The 19,210-nt window shown below is 39.1% G+C and overlaps 2 protein-coding genes across 6 annotated transcripts; both read right to left on the bottom strand.

Annotated features, from left to right (window-relative positions):
• Positions 1–50: 50 nt before the first annotated feature.
• On the bottom strand, positions 51–1,987 carry mrps25 (mitochondrial ribosomal protein S25). The gene is made up of 4 exons (XM_027167018.2): positions 1,754–1,987; positions 987–1,093; positions 605–692; positions 51–427 (listed from the first exon to the last, which is right to left on the bottom strand). Exons 1-4 carry the CDS (start codon positions 1,885–1,887, stop codon positions 235–237), a joined length of 522 nt encoding a protein of 173 aa, XP_027022819.1. The 5' UTR covers positions 1,888–1,987; the 3' UTR covers positions 51–234.
• A 2,572-nt stretch (positions 1,988–4,559) lies between these two features.
• nr2c2 (nuclear receptor subfamily 2, group C, member 2) lies at positions 4,560–18,758 on the bottom strand. 5 transcript variants are annotated; one of them, XM_027166955.2, is made up of 16 exons: positions 18,592–18,757; positions 16,115–16,246; positions 14,515–14,616; positions 12,174–12,374; positions 11,744–11,849; positions 11,456–11,635; positions 9,864–10,011; positions 9,567–9,657; positions 9,271–9,407; positions 8,961–9,135; positions 7,858–7,979; positions 6,394–6,533; positions 6,138–6,275; positions 5,632–5,655; positions 5,398–5,503; positions 4,561–5,313 (listed from the first exon to the last, which is right to left on the bottom strand). In XM_027166955.2, exons 2-16 carry the CDS (start codon positions 16,172–16,174, stop codon positions 5,139–5,141), a joined length of 1,905 nt encoding a protein of 634 aa, XP_027022756.1. In that variant the 5' UTR covers positions 16,175–16,246; positions 18,592–18,757; the 3' UTR covers positions 4,561–5,138. The 5 variants fall into 5 exon arrangements, with proteins under 5 accessions (XP_027022758.1, XP_027022756.1, XP_047679033.1 ...); XM_047823078.1 differs by having other exon boundaries at positions 5,172–5,313; positions 5,398–5,540; positions 18,592–18,758; XM_027166957.2 differs by lacking the exon at positions 16,115–16,246 and having other exon boundaries at positions 4,560–5,313; positions 18,592–18,758.
• Between the last annotated feature and the right edge of the window lie 452 nt (positions 18,759–19,210).

A 19,210-nucleotide genomic window follows, 5' to 3' on the forward strand; every position in this document is an offset into this window, starting at 1 on the left:
GTTATTCATGTATTAACCAAGTCTTGATGAAAAGCAAGTAGTAAGCAAGCAACAGTCCATATTTTATTTTACAAAAAAAAAAAAAAAAAACACACAATTGCTGCTTAATATTTTCTCAGTATGAGAAAGCCTAAGAGCATTTCCACACATGGTGACTGCAGTCCATTCAGGCAGAAGAATCTACTGAGGGATAAGTTACTATCCGATCCTCCTTTATTTTTCTCCTAATGCGGTTTATTCCTCAGAGCCAGCAGCCATTTTGGTCCTGTACTTGCCAGTCATCTCTTTTGGCAAGGGCACACGACCTGGGTGAGGAACCTGACCTTCCACTTCACTTATACACTCACGCAGGAAGTATTTTTTTGGCCCAAAGTTTGCAGGATTTGAGGACTCCATCTTGGCTAATGCTTCAGCTTGCAAAACTTTACTGTGAGGAAACACAGGAAGTGATTCAAGAGTGTTAGTGTATTCATCAGCTAAAAATTAGGGCTAATGAAGCTCCTTGAGAGCAAGTGGTAAAAATTAGCAAAAGATGTCTGATCAATGACAAATAAAAACACAATACTAGCATTTGAGACATTAAAGACTGCAAAACACCACTTACTCTGACTTTCCCAGGATCTTCTTGACATGCTGGGTTATATCTTTATAGTCCTTTCCTTCTACATCTACCAATACCTGCTCTCCATCATCTACCAAAACATAAAAACATCTTAGGACAGGTGACAAATCACCCAGAGACTTGTCTTTCCAATGGACCTAATATATTCAACCTTCATGCAGTCTGCTTGTGAGAGTTTATTATTATTATTATTATTATTATTATTATTATTATTATTATTATTACTGTTTAAACTGAAGTCAGTTTCTAACAACTGCATAAGGTTGTGTAAGATTCAGCATGACATTTAGGTGTATCATAGGTATATTAAATAATATAGTAGACTATACTATAATTAAAAATAAATAAATAAATAAATATTTACCAAGGTAAAATCTGAGAAAAGGTGACGGGGTCATATTTTTGAACATCATTATTTGAACCCAGGGATTTTTGTACTGGATTTGTGGCACAGAGAAGAACACAAATTTCCTGCAAATGACAATAAACAAACAACTTAATAAACAAACTGTTTACATGAACGTGTCCTCAGGATCTTTTAGCATCATTAGAGAACTAGTCTCCTGACTATCTTTATTTAGGAATTTCCATTTTTCTTTATTTAGGAACATCTCCACACAGAATAACGTTTCATCCTAATAATATTTAAAATCATTTTATATCCTTTACATAGCAAGGGATTTGTAACTATTTGTACTAGCAGAATATATGTATGTGTATACTTTAAACGTATGAACCACCAACACGGCAAAAAAAATAGATATTGAGGTTAGCTAAGAGCTAGCAGGCTGACAGGAGCTAGCTAGCAGGCTAACAGGAGCTAGCTAGCAGGCTAACAGGAGCTAGCTAGCAGGCTGACAGGAGCTAGCTAGCAGACTAACAGGAGCTAGCTAGCAGACTAACAGGAGCTAGCTAGCAGGCTAACAGGAGCTAGCTAGCAGGCTAACAGGAGCTAGCTAGCAGGCTGACAGGAGCTAGCTAGCAGACTAACAGGAGCTAGCTAGCAGGCTAACAAGAGCTAGCTAGCAGGCTAACAAGAGCTAGCTAGCAGGCTAACAAGAGCTAGCTAGCAGGCTAACAAGAGCTAGCTAGCAGGCTGACAGGAGCTAGCTAGCAGGCTAACAGACTGACCTTGCACCTTCACTCAGTTCTCCACGCGTGTTGTAATTTACGGTCATAATCTTCACTGTGTTTTTGAAGACTACTTCTCCTTTCTGTAGATATTCTAATGTCCTCCGTATCGGGAACCTTCCTTTCATCGGCATGATTAAAAATCTGTTTTAATTGACACGCGAGTCTAAAATATTCTCCTCAGCACCAGCTCATGTTCTTCTTCTTCTTCTGCTCCATGTTAACTGTATCGAGGACAACAAACTCACTGCCACCCAGCGGCTCGGCGGAGACTTCTGTTACACATCATGGGAATACTTTTGTTTAAAGTGATGTGACATACGGCTAAGTATGGTGAACCATACTCAGAATTCGTTCTCTGCATTTGACCCATCCAAAGTGCGCACACACACAGCAGTGAACACACACCCGACGCAGTGGGCAGCCCGACGCAGTGGGCAGCCCGACGCAGTGGGCAGCCCGACGCAGTGGGCAGCCCGAAGCAGTGGGCAGCCCGAAGCAGTGGGCAGCCCGAAGCAGTGGGCAGCCCGAAGCAGTGGGCAGCCCGAAGCAGTGGGCATTTATGCTGCGGCGCCCGGGGAGCAGTTGGGGGGTTCGAGTCTCGGGCAAGCACCGAACCCCCCAACTGCTCCCCGGGCGCCGCAGCATAAATGCCCACTGCAATGCCCACAACCTTAGGATTACGAGTCAGACTCTCTAACCATTAGGCCACGACTTGCCTTGATTTTTTTTATTATTCCGTGACAATTTTATTACTCATTCTTCTGTTCATAAGAGTTACCTCTCTCTGTACTGTGTTGGGCCAAACTTATGTAAAAAAAAAACTCTTAAGTGAATGTATAGTTACTGTGTCAAAATCACATAATTTAAGTAAAAGGATATAAAATGGATATTTTTCACTTTTTAAGTAAAATTGTAACTCACCTACAAACTGCTGTTGTTTTTTATTCAAACAGTCTGGGGTCCTGAAACATCTCACACACACTAAAGCAGCCTCCTGAGAAGTCATGGGATGGGAGAATCCAAGGCTAAGGACTATACAGCACACTGCAGAAGCTTTGTATCACATAAACCCCCCCCCCCCAACACCATATTATTTTAGTTAATGCATTCATATTAAACAACATCATCTTGTTTCACACACACATGCAATGGTTGAATCAATGGTTGTATCAGGAAGGGCATCTGATGTAAAAAACAGATGAACAGATGGATCAGATGATCAGCTGAATCGACCTCGAACAGTCGAAGCAGCTGAAGGACGGCACAAGCAATGTAAACCATACAGTGTAATCCATACATAGAATCATTAATGGCTACACATCATGTTAAAATGGCAGGTTTTCTTGTGATGTAATAAAAAAAGAAATCGAGATAAATCATTTTAGGACTTTTTCCACCCTCAGTGTGAAAGTGAAACCATAATCACATGTTTTGTTTTGTTTTTTGTTTTTTACAGAAAAATAGGAAAAAGTGCAGAAAGTCATCACAAATAATGTGATTTGACACCCATCAAATGTCAAAACATATGTTCCTTTTTTAGTTAATCTTTTTATAATCTTAAGAGGACACATCCAAGACAAATATTTCATACATGACAGTTTTTTTGTTTTGCTTTGTTTTTTTTATATATATAAAAAAGGCTTTTGTTGACAAGATACTGAGGTCATTAGTTTCTCTGCAAAGTACATAAATGAGTAATCATCAAAAAAAAAAAAAAAAAAGAAAAAAAAAAAAAAGAAAAGATAACTTGCTTGCTTATAGTCTCTGGCACATAAATATGTATTTCTAAGCCACGACATTTATACGCCATCTTGGTACAGCATTTAACAAAAATGCATTAACTATTCCATGCATTATATACAAAAACCAATAGTTTAACATCTCGTCACCAGAGAGATCGAATGAAAAACAGTTTAAAATAGACATGCATTCATTTGAATGAAATTACATGTAGTAGAAATCTCATCGAACATGATATCACAACAGCAATTAAAAACAGTCTGAATGGGTTTTAAACCCAAATATTTAGGTAGGCTTTTTATACAGTACATATACATTTCCGGTATGTAGATATTCATCTCCTTATCTTTGAAATTCACCCTACAAAGGGCAAATAGTTGCATTTCAAACTCTCATAAAATATTCATAAGTGCATGATTGTACTTTGAGTACGTTTCACAGAAGATAGCTGTCATGATTTCATATGGCAGAAAACACACAGGAGCCCCGACGGCTTGTTTATGATGAATAAATTAAAGCATAATGGAATACTAACTGTGTGAAACCTGCTGGTACAATAAAGCTCACTACATTATTTTCCACTGAGAATGCTCTCAGATTGTTCTATAACGTGAGACTGCTATCAAATTACTACCTATTGATAGAAGACCGGAGCTGATATATAACGAGGGACTGTTCAAATAAATACAACTTGACAGGTTGAAGGATGGAGGAAATATTAGCATAGTAAATGATGGAAAAGTGATGAATCGTCCAGGATAAGTGCGTTATCCTTTTATAGGCTGATTGTCTGAACAGCAGAGGTTCCATAGCAGTTAAAGAAACTGAGTTTGCATGTATCTGGTATATGTAAAACATGAAGTACGCCGGAACTACGGCTTAAAACTACATTATAAATAATGGATCAGCGCTGACATTACTAAGCTTAATGTACGTCCGCGAAATAGATCCTAAAACTAATAGTGCCTGTTTATCAGGGTCTCATCTCTCCTTCTCTCTCCTGCTCTTTCCCTCTCATATATATATATATATATATATATATATATATATATATATATATATATATATATATATATATATATATATATATATGTATATATAATACGTAATAGAAGGCAGGATTGGACCCCGGGTCACAGAGAGACCCATGTAACTTCTTTTGCATAAGAATTCACAATGAGGTTATTTTCAGGATCCCAACTGAACATGGCCTGATTTCCATTACACTACTAAAACACTAGTACAGTTCACTGTGGAGTCAAATCCTTAATACATAGCTCTTAAAATAATACAAAAGCGTGCGCATGATAAGTTTTCTCCTTAGTCATATCAAGTGCTTAAAAAGAGCCGAATTTCCTTTGCGGAAAAATAAAACGAGGTGAAATTGAAATGCAAACCTTAAGTAAGAGTTAGAATAAAGTACAAAAAAAAAGTAAGATTCAGTCAGACAGACAGTGTGACTGATACAGCTGTTTGTTAGGAAAATGAAATGCTCGACACAACGGGAAAATAAAAAACACAACAACAACAACAACAAAGTAATGGTCCTAAGTTTTGCATTGCTTTGCAATGAAGGCAAGTGACGACGGGAGATTGTAGGATTTCAGTCTGCACCTGTAGATCAAAACAGGCTGCTCTGGAGTCATGCGATGGGACCAGTGATTTGGCTGTTGTAATCGGCGGTCTCCATTTTGAGGATGTAGGGTATGATGCTGTCAATAGGTACGTTTCCGATTAGTCCGGTGAAGAAAAGTTCTTCCGTTATGCTGGAGCTCATCAGACGCAGAGCCGGAAGACGCATCAGCGTTCGCGCCAATCTGCCCATCCAAACAGAAGAAGTAATTAAATAAGGTAAAGAGTATGACCAGAGTGCTGAACGAGGCAAAGATTAAAATACATACCTGTATGAGTCATCTGGATAAGTCTTCTGTACGTAATCCTGCAGCTCCATCTGAGCTTTCTCCTGAAACTTCTTGATCTGGCTGCTGCTGTTCAGGCCTGGGTGGTCTTACAGAGTGAAGGAGGTGTTTAAGCTTTGGGTTTTCTTGATAAACATGAGACATGCATTGTGTTTTCATCTTATTAACTTCATGATAAATATTAAGCCGGAAAGTGAATGACTGTTTATTACTAACTTGTACTGCAGACATTCCACAGCGCTAAATAAAGATAAAGGTAAAATAAGCATCGAACACGTCAGTATTCTTCTCACTAAATATATTTTTAAAGCTGCTGTTGACATGAATTTTTTACCAGATGTCTGTAACAACCCAAGTAATCCATCCATACAAAGAAAACAAAACAAATCAGCTCGGACATTAAGTTATGTGTAATAATGCATTGCTCAAGTGTGATTTTTGTCTTCGAATCTTAAAGTTTTCTGAGAAAAATGGTGACGTATTATATACCTGTTTTACCGCCTATGTACAAAAGAATACAAAGTAAAATATTTTGTGGTGTAAAAGGAACAAAACATTTACTGATGGAACGACGTGTCTCTTTTTATAACAACTCAGCAATTAAGGGTTAATTGTGGTAGCTTGATGGTCCTGGGATTTGAGCTCACAGCCTTTTTGAGCAGTAAGCCAACACCTTTCCAACTATCCCTAATTCTTTAGCCTGTGTAAGAAAGAGTGTTCACCTGGACTGAAGAGGACGATGGCTTTCAGGTAGGCGTACTCATAGCCGTCTGTCTCCAGCTTGGCCATGCTGTTGCAGAACTCCTGCAGTTTCCAGATGTGCTCCATCACCAACTTCACTCGTTCACCAGACAGCTTGTCTTTAAGTATCACAGGAGTGATTAGTTACTGGAGCATTAAGGACTGCCACATTTCTCCATAAAAAAGAAAAATTGTTTGTAATAACCAAAAACCAAGAGCATTACAGAGCTGACCTACCCTCCTGGATGCTGCTCTGCAGATGGTTGACGATGGCAGCCAGGATTGTGGAGAGGCTCATGACCTGAGCACACTGCGCCAGGCCGAGAGTGAACAGCTCGTTCCAGCAAGCTCGTATCAGAGACGTGTTACACTCCTGCCTGCAACACACCAACACATACATACATATGTATATATATATATAGATAGATACTGTACACTCAAGATTAAAGATGCTCAACATACAATGGTTTACTTTTACATACACTGTTTGTTGCTAAATTTAGAAAATCTTTTTTTTTTTCAATTAAATGTTTTTAAACAACTCGGCTTTAAATATAGTCTGCCGTAACTTTTGTTAGGTTTGGGCAGCTATGGCAAATTTACAATTCAAATTTCTTTACATTGATAACATTTTAAAGATTTAATGCAACATTTAACCATCCAATCAGCGGCATCCAATCAACATGTGGAATTCTTTAAATTAAAAAGGAGTTACTTAATCCAGTGTAACAGAGTGTGATGTCATCAGTCTTTAAAGTTTAATGTCACGAGGTACGAGATCCCGATAAATTCATACCCGAATTTTACAACAGACTGAGTAATGATGTGTTCATCACATCAGATTCTACAATGAAGTTCCTCTAATAATAGACCTGTGACGGAAGGAAATGACGGGTTTGTAAAGAAAACAAGGCTGTGTAAAAACAAACATTAAAGTGAGCTTACGGTTATGTTTCTTTTTTGTATATATATATGCAGTATATATATTCATTAGGATGACCTTTATGTTTCACTAAATCCACTACATTTTTGTAGCTCCATTTGATCAGAACATTATGTTTTGGTTTATAATGTGAAGGAAGAAAGAAAGAAAGAAAGAAAGAAAGAAAGAAAGAAAGAAAGAAAGAAAGAAAGATAAAGGGACAGACACACAGACAGGTAAAGGGACAGACAGACTGACAGATAAAGGGACAGACAGTCAGACAGATAATGGGAGAGACAGACAGGCAGATAAAAGGACAGACAGACAGGCAGATAAAGGGAGAGACTGATAAACGGACAGACAGACAGACAGGCAGACAGATAGGTAAAAGGGCGGACAGAAAGACAGGCAGAGAGACAGACAAACAAAGGGACAGGCAGACAGACAGATAGGTAAAAATTCAGACAGACAGACAGATAGATAAAGGGACGAACATACAGACAGACAGAGACAGATTAAGGAACAGGCAGAAAGTTATGTAAAAGGGCAGACAGGAAGACAGACAGACGGATAAAGGGACAAACAGACAAACAGACAGACAAGTAAAAAAGCAGACAGACAGACAGGCAGACAGACAAGTAAAAAGGCACACAGACAGACAGAGACAGGCAGACAGACAGAAAGACAAGTAAAAAGGCAGACAGTCAGACAGACAGACAGAGACAGTCCACATAATTCCAGGTCTGAATAGGGCCAAAAACACATACAGTGACTCTCACCCGAGAGCTAGGAAGGCTGGGATTGAGCGTGCCCAGTGCATGGAGAGAAACAGCAGGCGGGAGGCAGACTCGCAAATATAATGGACATTCAGATACTCGGGCATGGGACTGGGCATTGTCAGCTAGAGAGGGAAGGACACAGAGACAGAGATTTGTAAACTCTTCCTTTGTTTAGTGATAAGGCTGATTTATACTTGTGCATTTAAGCATATGTGCAACATGAGTTGATGCAAGTGTAATGTTACTGTGCTACGTTTTTGTGTCTAGTTGCTAATGGAATTGTGAAGAGACACTCACTCTACTTCCACATATATTTTATCAAGGATTTCAAAAGAATGTTGTCTGTATGATTCTTTAATCTGAGAGCAAACGTGGCATCAGAAAAATGCGGCACTTTAACAAACATGAGAAGCAAAAAAAGAGAGAGAGAGATGCAACTCTACTCAGCATGGGTATAAAATGAAATGAGATGGAATGTACATACATAGCAATATTTACACTATGTAAACTAGAGAAAAAAAAGTGTGAATGTGCATGTATACATAAACAAAAGGTCAATTATGTTAGCAGAAGATGTAAAGAATCATAAATAGGATGATGTAAGGGTTTATTATACTGTATGTGCTCTTTTATTATGCAGTATTCAGACCGAAACTGTTCTCTACGAGCATGCTTTAATAGAGAACAGCATGGTTTCGGTCACTTAGAGCATAGAAGCTTTATTAAATCTACTACTTCACCTCTTCTGCATTTGTCCTTCTTTTTTTTTCACTCTCAGGTTGCATGCAATTATTGTAAAACACCTGCTCTGTTCACAAATACACACATTTTAAACCGGTCATAGAACCATAAGCAGAATCGGTCATGCAGTCAGAAACATTAGGAGCCGGAAACAATTCTATTGCAGGTAAATAATTTAATGGGGTAAATAGTAGAAATTACCAAGTGAGATTGAGGGCATATAAAAATGCTACCATGTTGTAATAATTTCAGGTTTGGTTCTGGAGTAGACGTCGTTTTTCATGTATTGTCCCTATTAAAACATTTCATTGTATATACAAAAACACATGGCAGTGACATTTTGATCACGTGTAGAGACGCACCTTAAAGTTGACGTGCGTGTCCGTGAGCAGAGGACCCTCCACTTCTATAAGAGGTGTAACCTGATCTCTGCTGATGACCTGTATAGTTGCTCCGCCCACACACTCCGCCTCTGACAGGCTTTGCCCCTCCCCTTCCTCGTTAGGGTTTAACGCTTTGGCCAGAGTGTCAAAGGCACTGTGTACACACACACACACACACACACACACACACACACAAGGAGACTTCCTTTAACCCACACTGTCTGAAATATACAGATGCCCTCTCTCTCTCTCTCTCATACACACACACACACACACAGAAAGTCAGTACCGTGTGATTTCACTAGCAGACTCCTCCTGTTGGCTGGCTGTAATGTCTCCATCCCCATTATTGAGTGACTCGCTAAGACTTGCTAATGATGTCACCACATTGGCCAGTGTGCCTAAATCCCCATGGCTGCTCTCTGTCTAAAGGTCAAATCATCATTAATTCACACAAGTTATGTAAATTAACCCAAGATAAGATTTTGTTTTAATTTGATTAGACTCATTTGTACATTGGTATCCATGACTACAGTTCGATAAATATATTCATCTATAAAACAATGCACTGGAAGAGTATGTTACCTTGGTGTCTGTTGCTAAGAGTAACGTGCCGTCTGCTTGGATGACAGGCTGTTGGATGTTCACCAGCATCCCAGGGTCCAGTAACCCAGAGCTAGACAAATTATATGTATTTAAACAACCAATTTTCGTTTACACATGAAATAAAAAAGACTCGTTAAAAACACTCGATTTTGATTTACAAAAAAGCTACTTCTGAGCTAATGGGGACTATGATTAAGCATCTCCACACCTGAAACATAGTATGTGTTTGTGTTTTAGAGACTAACAATGTAACCCAAAGAAATCAGTGTGTGTTACCGTGTGCCGTCTTTTTCTGTGATGAATGTCGGCGTTGCTATAAGGGGACTTCGCAAATCTTTTCGGATGTAGATCTTCTCAGTTGATGCAGCACAATTCGCAGGTTTTTCTCTAGGAAGGTCTAACGGCTTCCTTTCACTCTGCACAGCTGCAGTATTACACACAAACACACAGAACCAGGTAAGCTACAGTACTTATCAGACACTTTATTAGGAATACCTGGACTGTACACCTGCTCATTCGGGCAGCTATCTAATGTGTCCATGTGATAGCAGTGCAATGTATACAATAATGCAGAAAAAATGGGAGCACAGTGATTTTGACATCATGTGGCAGGATTATTGGTGGCAGACAGGCTGGTTTGGTATTTCTATAACTGCTGATTTCCTTGGATTTTCACACAACAGTCTTCAGAGTTTACTCACAATGATGCAATAAGGAAAAAAGATCCAATAAGTGACGTTCTAGAGACTGAAACCCCTGATTGATGAGAGAGGACAACTGAGAATAACCAGTCAGATGCAAGCTGACAGAAAGGTTACAGTAATACAGAGGATTCAGCACAAAACCGATAACTCAGTACAATTGTGCCGAAACACATTTGAGAATGCACAACATGTTAAACCTTGAGGTGGATGAGGGCAACTACAGCAGATCACATCAGCCACCAAGAGAAAGCTGAAACTGCAGTGAGCACAGACTCACCAAATCCGGACAGATGAAGACTGGAAAAAAGTCTGATCTGATGAGGCATGTGGTAGCCTAGTTTTTAAAATGTTGGCTACCAATCGGAAGGTTGCGAGTTCGATTCCTACGTCCATCAAGCTGCCACTGCTGGGCCCCTGAGCAAGGCCCTTAACCCTCAATAGCTCAGTTGTGTAAAAATGAGATAAAAATGTAAGTCGCTCTGGATAAGGGCGTCTACTAAATGCTGTAAATGTAATGTAATGTAATCTCAGCTTCTACTGAAGCACATAGATGCCTGGGTTAGAATTTGGCACAAACTGCATGATTCCATGGACTCAACCTGCTTTGAATGGGAAATGTTTTCTTGGAATGCTTGCCTGTTAATACCAACAAATTGTCACTTAAATGCGACAGATTAATTGAGTATTGTTGTTGATCATGTGCATCCATTCATAGCCACAATTTATCATCCTCTGTTGGTAACATCCAGCATGTCACAGATCAAATGTCGTCTCAAACTGCTTTTATGAACATGACAAGGAGTTCAGTGTTTGTTCTTGTCGCTTTCCCAGTCACCTGATCCGAATCCAGTTGAACACCATTGGGATGTGATAGAAATTTACAGCATGAAAGTTTCCAACACCATGAATAACCAAGGCTGTTTTGAGAGCCAACGTGAGGCCATATTCAGTATTAGTACAGTGTTATTAATAAAATATCTGTTATATATGTCATTGTAATAGTATCTATCTATCTATCTATCTATCTATCTATCTATCTATCTATCTATCTATCTATCTATCTATCTATCTATCGCTTGATGTCAATGCTTTGGTGCATGCAAAAAGCTTGAATGAAAGTATGTGTAAGGTGCAAGTATGTGCAAAGAAGAAAAAAACACCCACACTCCATCCTCATGCCCATCTCGAGGCACTTCCTGAGGCGGCAGAATTGGCAGCGGTTGCGATGGTGCTTGTTGACTACACAGTCTTGGTTGCTGCGGCAACTGTAGGTCAGACTTTTCCTGACGCTTCGCTTGAAGAACCCCTTGCAGCCCTCACAGCTAACAGCTCCATAATGCCTCCCTAAAAACCACCAAACCCCCACACACAGGTATTAGATATGCTATACAGAAGAAGGTAAACTCGCATGTGATGACTGTTATTTGTAAATGTAAATGTGTGTGTTATTACCGGAGGCTTTGTCTCCACACACGACGCAGTACTCTACAGGCTGTTGCCGGCCTATTTCTCCTCCTTTACCCAGAATCCTCTCCACCGAGACTGCATCTGTGACAAACTGCACCACCACATAAGGAAAACAAAAACACATATTTGTTCAATACATCATCTTTAACCCATGTATGGAGTTCATTATATTAGTTATAACCTATAAAACAGGAATAGCTAGGCCAGATATTATTTGTATACTGGATTATTCTCAACATATCAGTGACTAGTAAAATTGTAGTGACATTGCAGTGTGTGTAATTAAGTGCAGCAGTGAAACAAATAGTCCACTTCCCAAACAATATCTTGTTGGTAGTTGATTATTGGTTGTTTTCCACAGATGCCGACAAGCAGGTATGTACTACATGCCGTGTGTACATGTGTGTGCACGTACCTGTATTTGACCAGGCACCAGGCTGTCAGCTGTGGTAAAGATGAGCTGTTTAGTACTAGGGCTGCTGGGGGACGCCAGTATGACTTTGCCCGTTGCAGTTCCATCATGAGCAGCCAGGATAAACTGCTGCTTGGGCACGCTTGCCGGATCCACAGCCGTCACAATCTGGATCTTCTGTCCCGTCTGCTGATCCGTCACAATCTGAGCAGAAGCATGTTAATGTAATCAACTTCCCTCTTCGCTGCTAATGTGATTATTTGTATTATAGTCCAGAAAATGGAGCTCTCCTACATTTTATGAATCTACCTGCTTCTCATAAATCTTTCAAGGCAGTTTGGAAAAACCCTTCACATATAATTTTGAAGACCACAGACTTTCCTGAACTGAAGTATGTTCTCCTCCTGTATCTCAACAGAATCAAAGTTAAAGTTATATGGTTATATTTATTGATTTCTTCCACATTTAATCTGACACGTTGTAACATAAAAGATTTAGAAGTCAACGTAAAAGCTGTCTTTCCTTATAGAAGACTTTATTCATAGCTTGCAGACGACGCAAAATCAAGCTAGACGAACCAAATCCCTCTTTGATTCATGTGCATGAAACATGAGTACAGCTGTCATATAGTCATATATGTGTTTCCACTGGTAGTAGTTTGAGAGAAGAATCCTGTGCTTGTAATTTTGCCAATTCAGGTAGTTTTGTTTATAAAAAAAAAAAAAAAAGACATTGCAAAATCAAAACAAAAGATCCTGTCAATGCCATGTTTAAGATTTTTAATGAGCAAAGGACCTAAAATAAATAAATATAAATAATACAGCAACCAATTTTCATTTGATCATTTGTTTTAATGAAATATTACACTGTGTGTGAAGACTTACAAAAGAACTTCTAGCTCAGTAAAATTCTCCTGTTAGGATGAAGGTATAACACATACGTTTAGCTAAAACTAACTCTTGTCATGATTAACCTATAAGTTTAGAAGACAAACTAGTGCAATGAAGGAATAAATGCAGTAAATGTGCACATTGAATCAAATTTCCTTGTTAAAGAACGTGACCTTTCTCTGCACAAACAAGATTCATATTTGAAGCACGTTTGTGTTACTTTTTACACACTTCTACACTAAACAGGGGAACCACTGTTTAAAGGGTGAAGTGGAGAATAAATGCAGGCTGTTCTGCAATTCAGTTTGCATAACATAGTTTTTTTAACCTGTCATTTCAACACTTAGTCAGAAAAGAGAAAGAGTAAATAAAACTAGATTTGTAAAGTTCGTTGCAACAAACTTTGATGTTGGCTTTGACGATGCAAGTATTCGCAACAGATGGTGCTTTTTGGAGGCAAGGGGACATAAGGGTTAGTATTGCTTTTGGAGGCAAGTGGACAGAAAGCTAGGTTGCCAAAACATTTGGAGCTAAGCTGAGACAAGCATGTGACATCATCAAAATACTCCTGAGGAAGTTCCCCACATTGGGCTGATTGTTTTGATATGTTACCTGTTAATGTTGTGCTATTTTTTGATTTTCATGTGACATCACGTGACGTCATGTGACATCATCAGAATACACGTGAGGAAGTTCCCCTCATTGTTCTGAGTGTTTTGATATGTCACATGTCCATGTTGGAAAAAAGTTTTTTGATGTTGCATAATTTGAGGGTGGAGCTGCGGGACAACCAAAAGGCCAGTATATCAATGTAAAACTTTGTTCAGAGTATCACCCAAAAGGAGCTGACCGAGTTTGTGTAGATAGTTTGAAAGCTTGCCGAGTTATAAACCTCCAAAATTTATAATGGGAGTCTATGGGGGAAAAAAGGCCACTTTGTGAGACCTGGTACCAGAAGTACTGGTACTTGAATCGCTTAGAAATGTAATCGCAACAAACATCAGACATCATTTGGTGCTCGAAAGCCCTAGGAGGAGTTACTATTTATAATTTTTTGTCTAATCTTAAATAGGAAAACAGAATGCTGGCTGCTACAAAGCCAACATAATAAAAGTCCTCTCTATCTCTCAGGACTGAGTAAATCATTTATTTAAATGCAGGTGATTGGTCAAGACAGAAGAGAACCTTAGTCACTGAACTACAAAAAGTCTGGTGACTTCCTCTAATTTTATATATTTCAAATAATATATGAGCTGAAATGGAAATATGCAAAAAATATGTCATTTAAACGACCTAAAAGCGAGTGTTTGCACCTTACTAATACTTCCCTGATATTCACTTCCAGCCATAAGTCAAAAACATTTACAAATTTTCCTGGACACATGAAGTCATCAAAGTCATTTTCTTATATTCTGTTTAAAAGTGACCCATGTGTAGAAATAAAAGTCATGTACCTGTATTCTCTGCGGTGTGGTGACAGAGGAGTCAGTGGAGATGATCTGAATGCGCTGTGGAGAAGCACTCATCAGCGGGCTGTCTGCTGGGGATGCCTGTGTCTGCAAAGCACAAACACCCTTAGACATTTAAATCAAAATGTGCATATCACACACAAAGCAAATAAGAGAATGGGGGCAAGATGTCCTCTCGTTAAACTCGTCCATTGCGGGTCATAATGTGTGCCTTGTTACCATGGAGACCAGCCATGCAATAAAAAGAGCCACAAAGAGCCGTACAAACACGCATGCTGGTGACTTTCACATTAAGTAGAATAATATATTTTCACAGAGATTTTTTTCATACCAACTTGAATCTAAAATCACATAATCTAATGTCACGTGACGTGCTAAACTGTCAAATTCCAGTCATGATACTGTTGGCTTCTGGTGTGTGGATTCTCTGTGAACTGGTTTCTTGGTTAGTTTAAAATATTAAGGTGTTGATCAAGAGCAGCTGAGACTGATTAAACATTCTGGTAGAGCAAGGAGGATTCGTCTGAATCTCTGCTGGAGCAGGGGGAAAGATTAAAATTTCTGCTGAAATAAATGGGATTGGTCTGATTCTCTGTTGGAGGAGTGAGATTAGTCTATTTCTGTATGGGTTGGAGGGATTGAACAAACTTTCTGCTAGAGGTGGTGGGATTGATCCAAATTTCTGCTGACGGTGATGGGATTAATCAAACTTTATGCTGAAGGTGGCAGGTTTGATCAAACGTTTTGCAGGAGGTGGTGGGATTGATTAAACTTTCTGTAGAAGGTGGTGGGATTGATTAAACTTTCTGTAGGAGGTGGTAAGATTGATTAAACTTTCTGTAGGAGGTGGTAAGATTGATTAAACTTTCTGCAGGAGGTGGTAAGATTGATTAAACTTTCTGTAGGAGGTGGTAAGATTGATTAAACTTTCTGTAGAAGGTGGTGGGATTGAGTAAACTTTCAGCAGGAGGTGGTGGGTTTGATCAATCCCACCAACACCTTCTGCAGGAGGTGGTGGGATTGATTAAACCTTCTGCAGGGGGTGGTAAGATTGATTAAACTTTCTGTAGAAGGTGATGGGATTGATTAAACTTTCTGTAGAAGGTGGTGGGATTGATTAAACTTTCTGTAGAAGGTGGTGGGATTAACCGACCGAACTTTCTGTAGAAGGTGGTGGATTGATCAAACTTTCTGCTGACGGCGATGGGATTAATCAAACTTTCTGCAGGAGGTGGTGGGATTGATTAAACTTTCTGTAGAAGGTGGTGGGATTGATTAAACTTTCTGTAGAAGGTGGTGGGATTGATTAAACTTTCTGCAGGAGGTGGTGGGATTGATTAAACTTTCTGTAGAAGGTGGTGGGATTGTTGAAACATCGGATAACTCAAGTTTTTTCAAGACTTCAAATATATGTGCATGCCATGTGTACAGTACAGTAAATTTATAATATATTAAAAAAAAACGCATCCTGGATAAATCTTCTATTTTAAGAAATAACAAGGAAGAATTCTGATTAATCTACACTTTTAACAGAGGCTGTTGTCTCACTCAATCTATCCTTCACATTTACACGAAGGTCACTCACCTCGGCTACCTGCTCAGTGGTCACTATCTGCTGAGCCAGCATCGCCAGATTGGTTGTCATGCTGATATAAGGTCATTAGCAAGTGTCTTACTGAAGCAAGGCCACTGCTGCATCTGTTATGTCCCGATGGACCTGTTCACCAGATGAACAGCACATGTCAAACATTACACTGCACTCATACAGCTATGTACACAGAAACATTCACTGAATCATCTGGCATCTGGCATGCTCACCAACTAAAGGTTTTTGGTCTGTGTATTACCTGTATATAGTCTGTATACTATATGTCAGTACCAGGATTTGTAAACAATATTGAGGTAACTATAAACCAGGGGTGTCCAACCTTTTCCAGACAAACCTGGTGCAGGTGTCGGTTTTCACTTCAATCAAGCACGAGCCATTTTAAGAACAGGGCAACAAGCCCAGCCATGGTGTCTGTGTGTTTATTTTTTTCTTTTATGTTAAATTGAAAACCAGAACACACCATTACCAATTTATCATATTTCATATTTTTACAGGGTCAACCAGAAAAGTCAGCTCAGAAATAATGTTATTTAAAGCTTTATGTAACATTACATTTACAGCATTTAGCAGACACCCTTAACCAGAGTGACTTACATTTTATCTCATTTTTATACAACTGAGCAATTGAGAGGTAAGGGCCTTGCTCAGGGGCCCAGCAGCGGCAGCTTGGTGGACATAGGAATCAAACTCACAACCTTCTGATTCGTAGCCCAACACCGTGGCAGAATGTGGCATAACATAAAAAACTTAAATTCAAAAAATTCTATTCAATTTATTAGTATAGCGCTTTTAACTATTTCCCTCTGTCTAATAAATAAATAAATAAAATAAGAAATGTAAACTCAAGATTTAATGTTTTGTTTTTATACTATTACAACCATTCAAACACTTGAAATAACAATGAAAGGGTATGCACTTCACTGAGGGTTAGTTTAAGGAGACTGCACAGTCAGCATGCTTACAAACTGGACATTTGGTAAATCATCGTTAATGTTTGATTTCAGTTTTAAATCTGATATACTACTGTAGCAGATGTACTGCTGTACTGACACATCACACTCCAATCTCCAACAGTTTGGTATCATCTTGCACATTTACAGGCAATGCTTTTTTTTTTTTTTTAACTTCTTCGAATGACATTATGACCTCCAAGTCAAACTGATTCATTACACATCAACATTCAGTTACTTTATAGATATACAGCATTGTTGTGAAAGTAGAGTGCATTGTTTTATAAGTACAGTGGATTATTTGAAAGAAGGCGCATGCCATGCAAGGTTCAGTACATTATTATAACGGTAGCTCACATTATTTTAAGAGTAGTTACACCCCTGTGAGGTATACACAAGCAAATGGTCGTTTTAAAATTGTATATATATAAATAATGCTATTATATTTTAATTCACATAAGTCATCTGTCCTAATGCTCTTGAACGCTGCATTTTCACTAAGATACTGAACCTAAAATCATGTCATACAGCGTCTATTAAATATACACATTAAAGCACAATTTATCTTTTAATCTATTTTAAAAACTTAAATAAGTTTTTTTTTTTATTTAGAAACGCTGACTCGTGCTGTATTATGACAGCAGAGAAACTACAGAAATCCCCCACACTCCTATCAGAGGGGCAAAGACACAAAATGGTGAATCTGGCGGAATGCCAAAATAAGGACACTCAAATATTGCATGCCGTTTCTTAAAATCAATTTGAAACATCTATTTTATTTTATTTTTCGTCGGGAGTTACTTCATGCAAGTCTATCGAATTATAAACGGATTCGTGCATACTGTATATTCGGATAGGGGGGAGAAAAGAAAAAAAAAAAAACATCCTCCCCGAGAAGGCAAAGGTAAAAGGGTCGCCTTATTTCCCCACCCATATTGCGACAGATCCCGCCCTTTCTGATATGATTTGAAGATCATCCCGACTCCTGCGCTTGGATTTGCCACTGAACCGTCCAATCAGGCAGATCATTTGTAATAGCCAATAGAAGCGCAGAATGTCGGTTTCCAGGAATACGGGTAGAAACAAGTGATGAACAGTATAGAAGTCAGGCTTTGCAGCACACCGATAGGGTTAGCCTACTGGCTAATAGGCTAATTCTCAGTCCACTACGTCGCGCGCATATATTTTTCCTATAAAAATTCCAGCTACATTCTACATGAGTGTTTATTTGTAAAAATAAATAAATTAATAATAATAATAAAACAGCTGCTGAGGAAGGCGTGTGTGTGTGCAAAAGATGGCACAATGTGATCGACACGCTTGTTTTCAGCCAGCGGCTAGTAAACATGCGGTCTGTCAGCATCACAGGGCCTGTCATTAACTCTCCGTACTACCGGGATCCTTCCCCGAGCTGATAAGCGACAGAAAAACGCTTTTTATCTTGCCTATTTAACGCACCGTCCACGGTCGCTGGGAACAAAAAAAAATACAAATACGACTTACCTGTGAAGTTAGTTGACGTATTTTTATAATCGTTACGGTTAATCCAAATGATTTGTTATTGTTTTTCTCCTGTGAAAGGTCATAGTTCGTGACCCCGTTTCGGCCTGCTGGGAGTTTTTTCTCTTCCTCTCTGTCGCGCGCTCGCGCTCTGCCCCCCTTTTTCGCCTTCGCTCGCGCGCATCAGCCACGACGACCAAACCTGCTGACGTCATCCCGCCTGCCGCCACAAACGCGCGCTGATTGGTGGATTTCCACATTGAGGTTTAATAACACAGTGTGCACTTGAACAATGCTGTCAGACTGATGCACTGCACGTGACCGCCCTGTAATCCTTTGAAGCTCTGATCTGTTTTCGTTGTTTACAGTGTAATGCAATGCCTTCAAGAAATGATTAAATAAACCACTAAATACAAGTGCAAGAGCATTTTCTGTAGATTTAGCTTAGTCTGACCAGCTGAAAAAACACAGTCTGAGCTGCTCAACCTGTCAGAACATCTTTACCAGCTGTAAGAGGTGGTACTCTAAAGTGACATTATGCACAAAACGGCACACAGGTTCAGCAATCTGATTAAATCTTCTGAAACACTTTAGTGATCAATATAGAGTTAATGTAATACAG

The sequence above is a fragment of the Tachysurus fulvidraco genome, chromosome 14 (genome assembly GCF_022655615.1).
Source record: "Tachysurus fulvidraco isolate hzauxx_2018 chromosome 14, HZAU_PFXX_2.0, whole genome shotgun sequence".
NCBI classification, from domain to species: domain Eukaryota; kingdom Metazoa; phylum Chordata; class Actinopteri; order Siluriformes; family Bagridae; genus Tachysurus; species Tachysurus fulvidraco.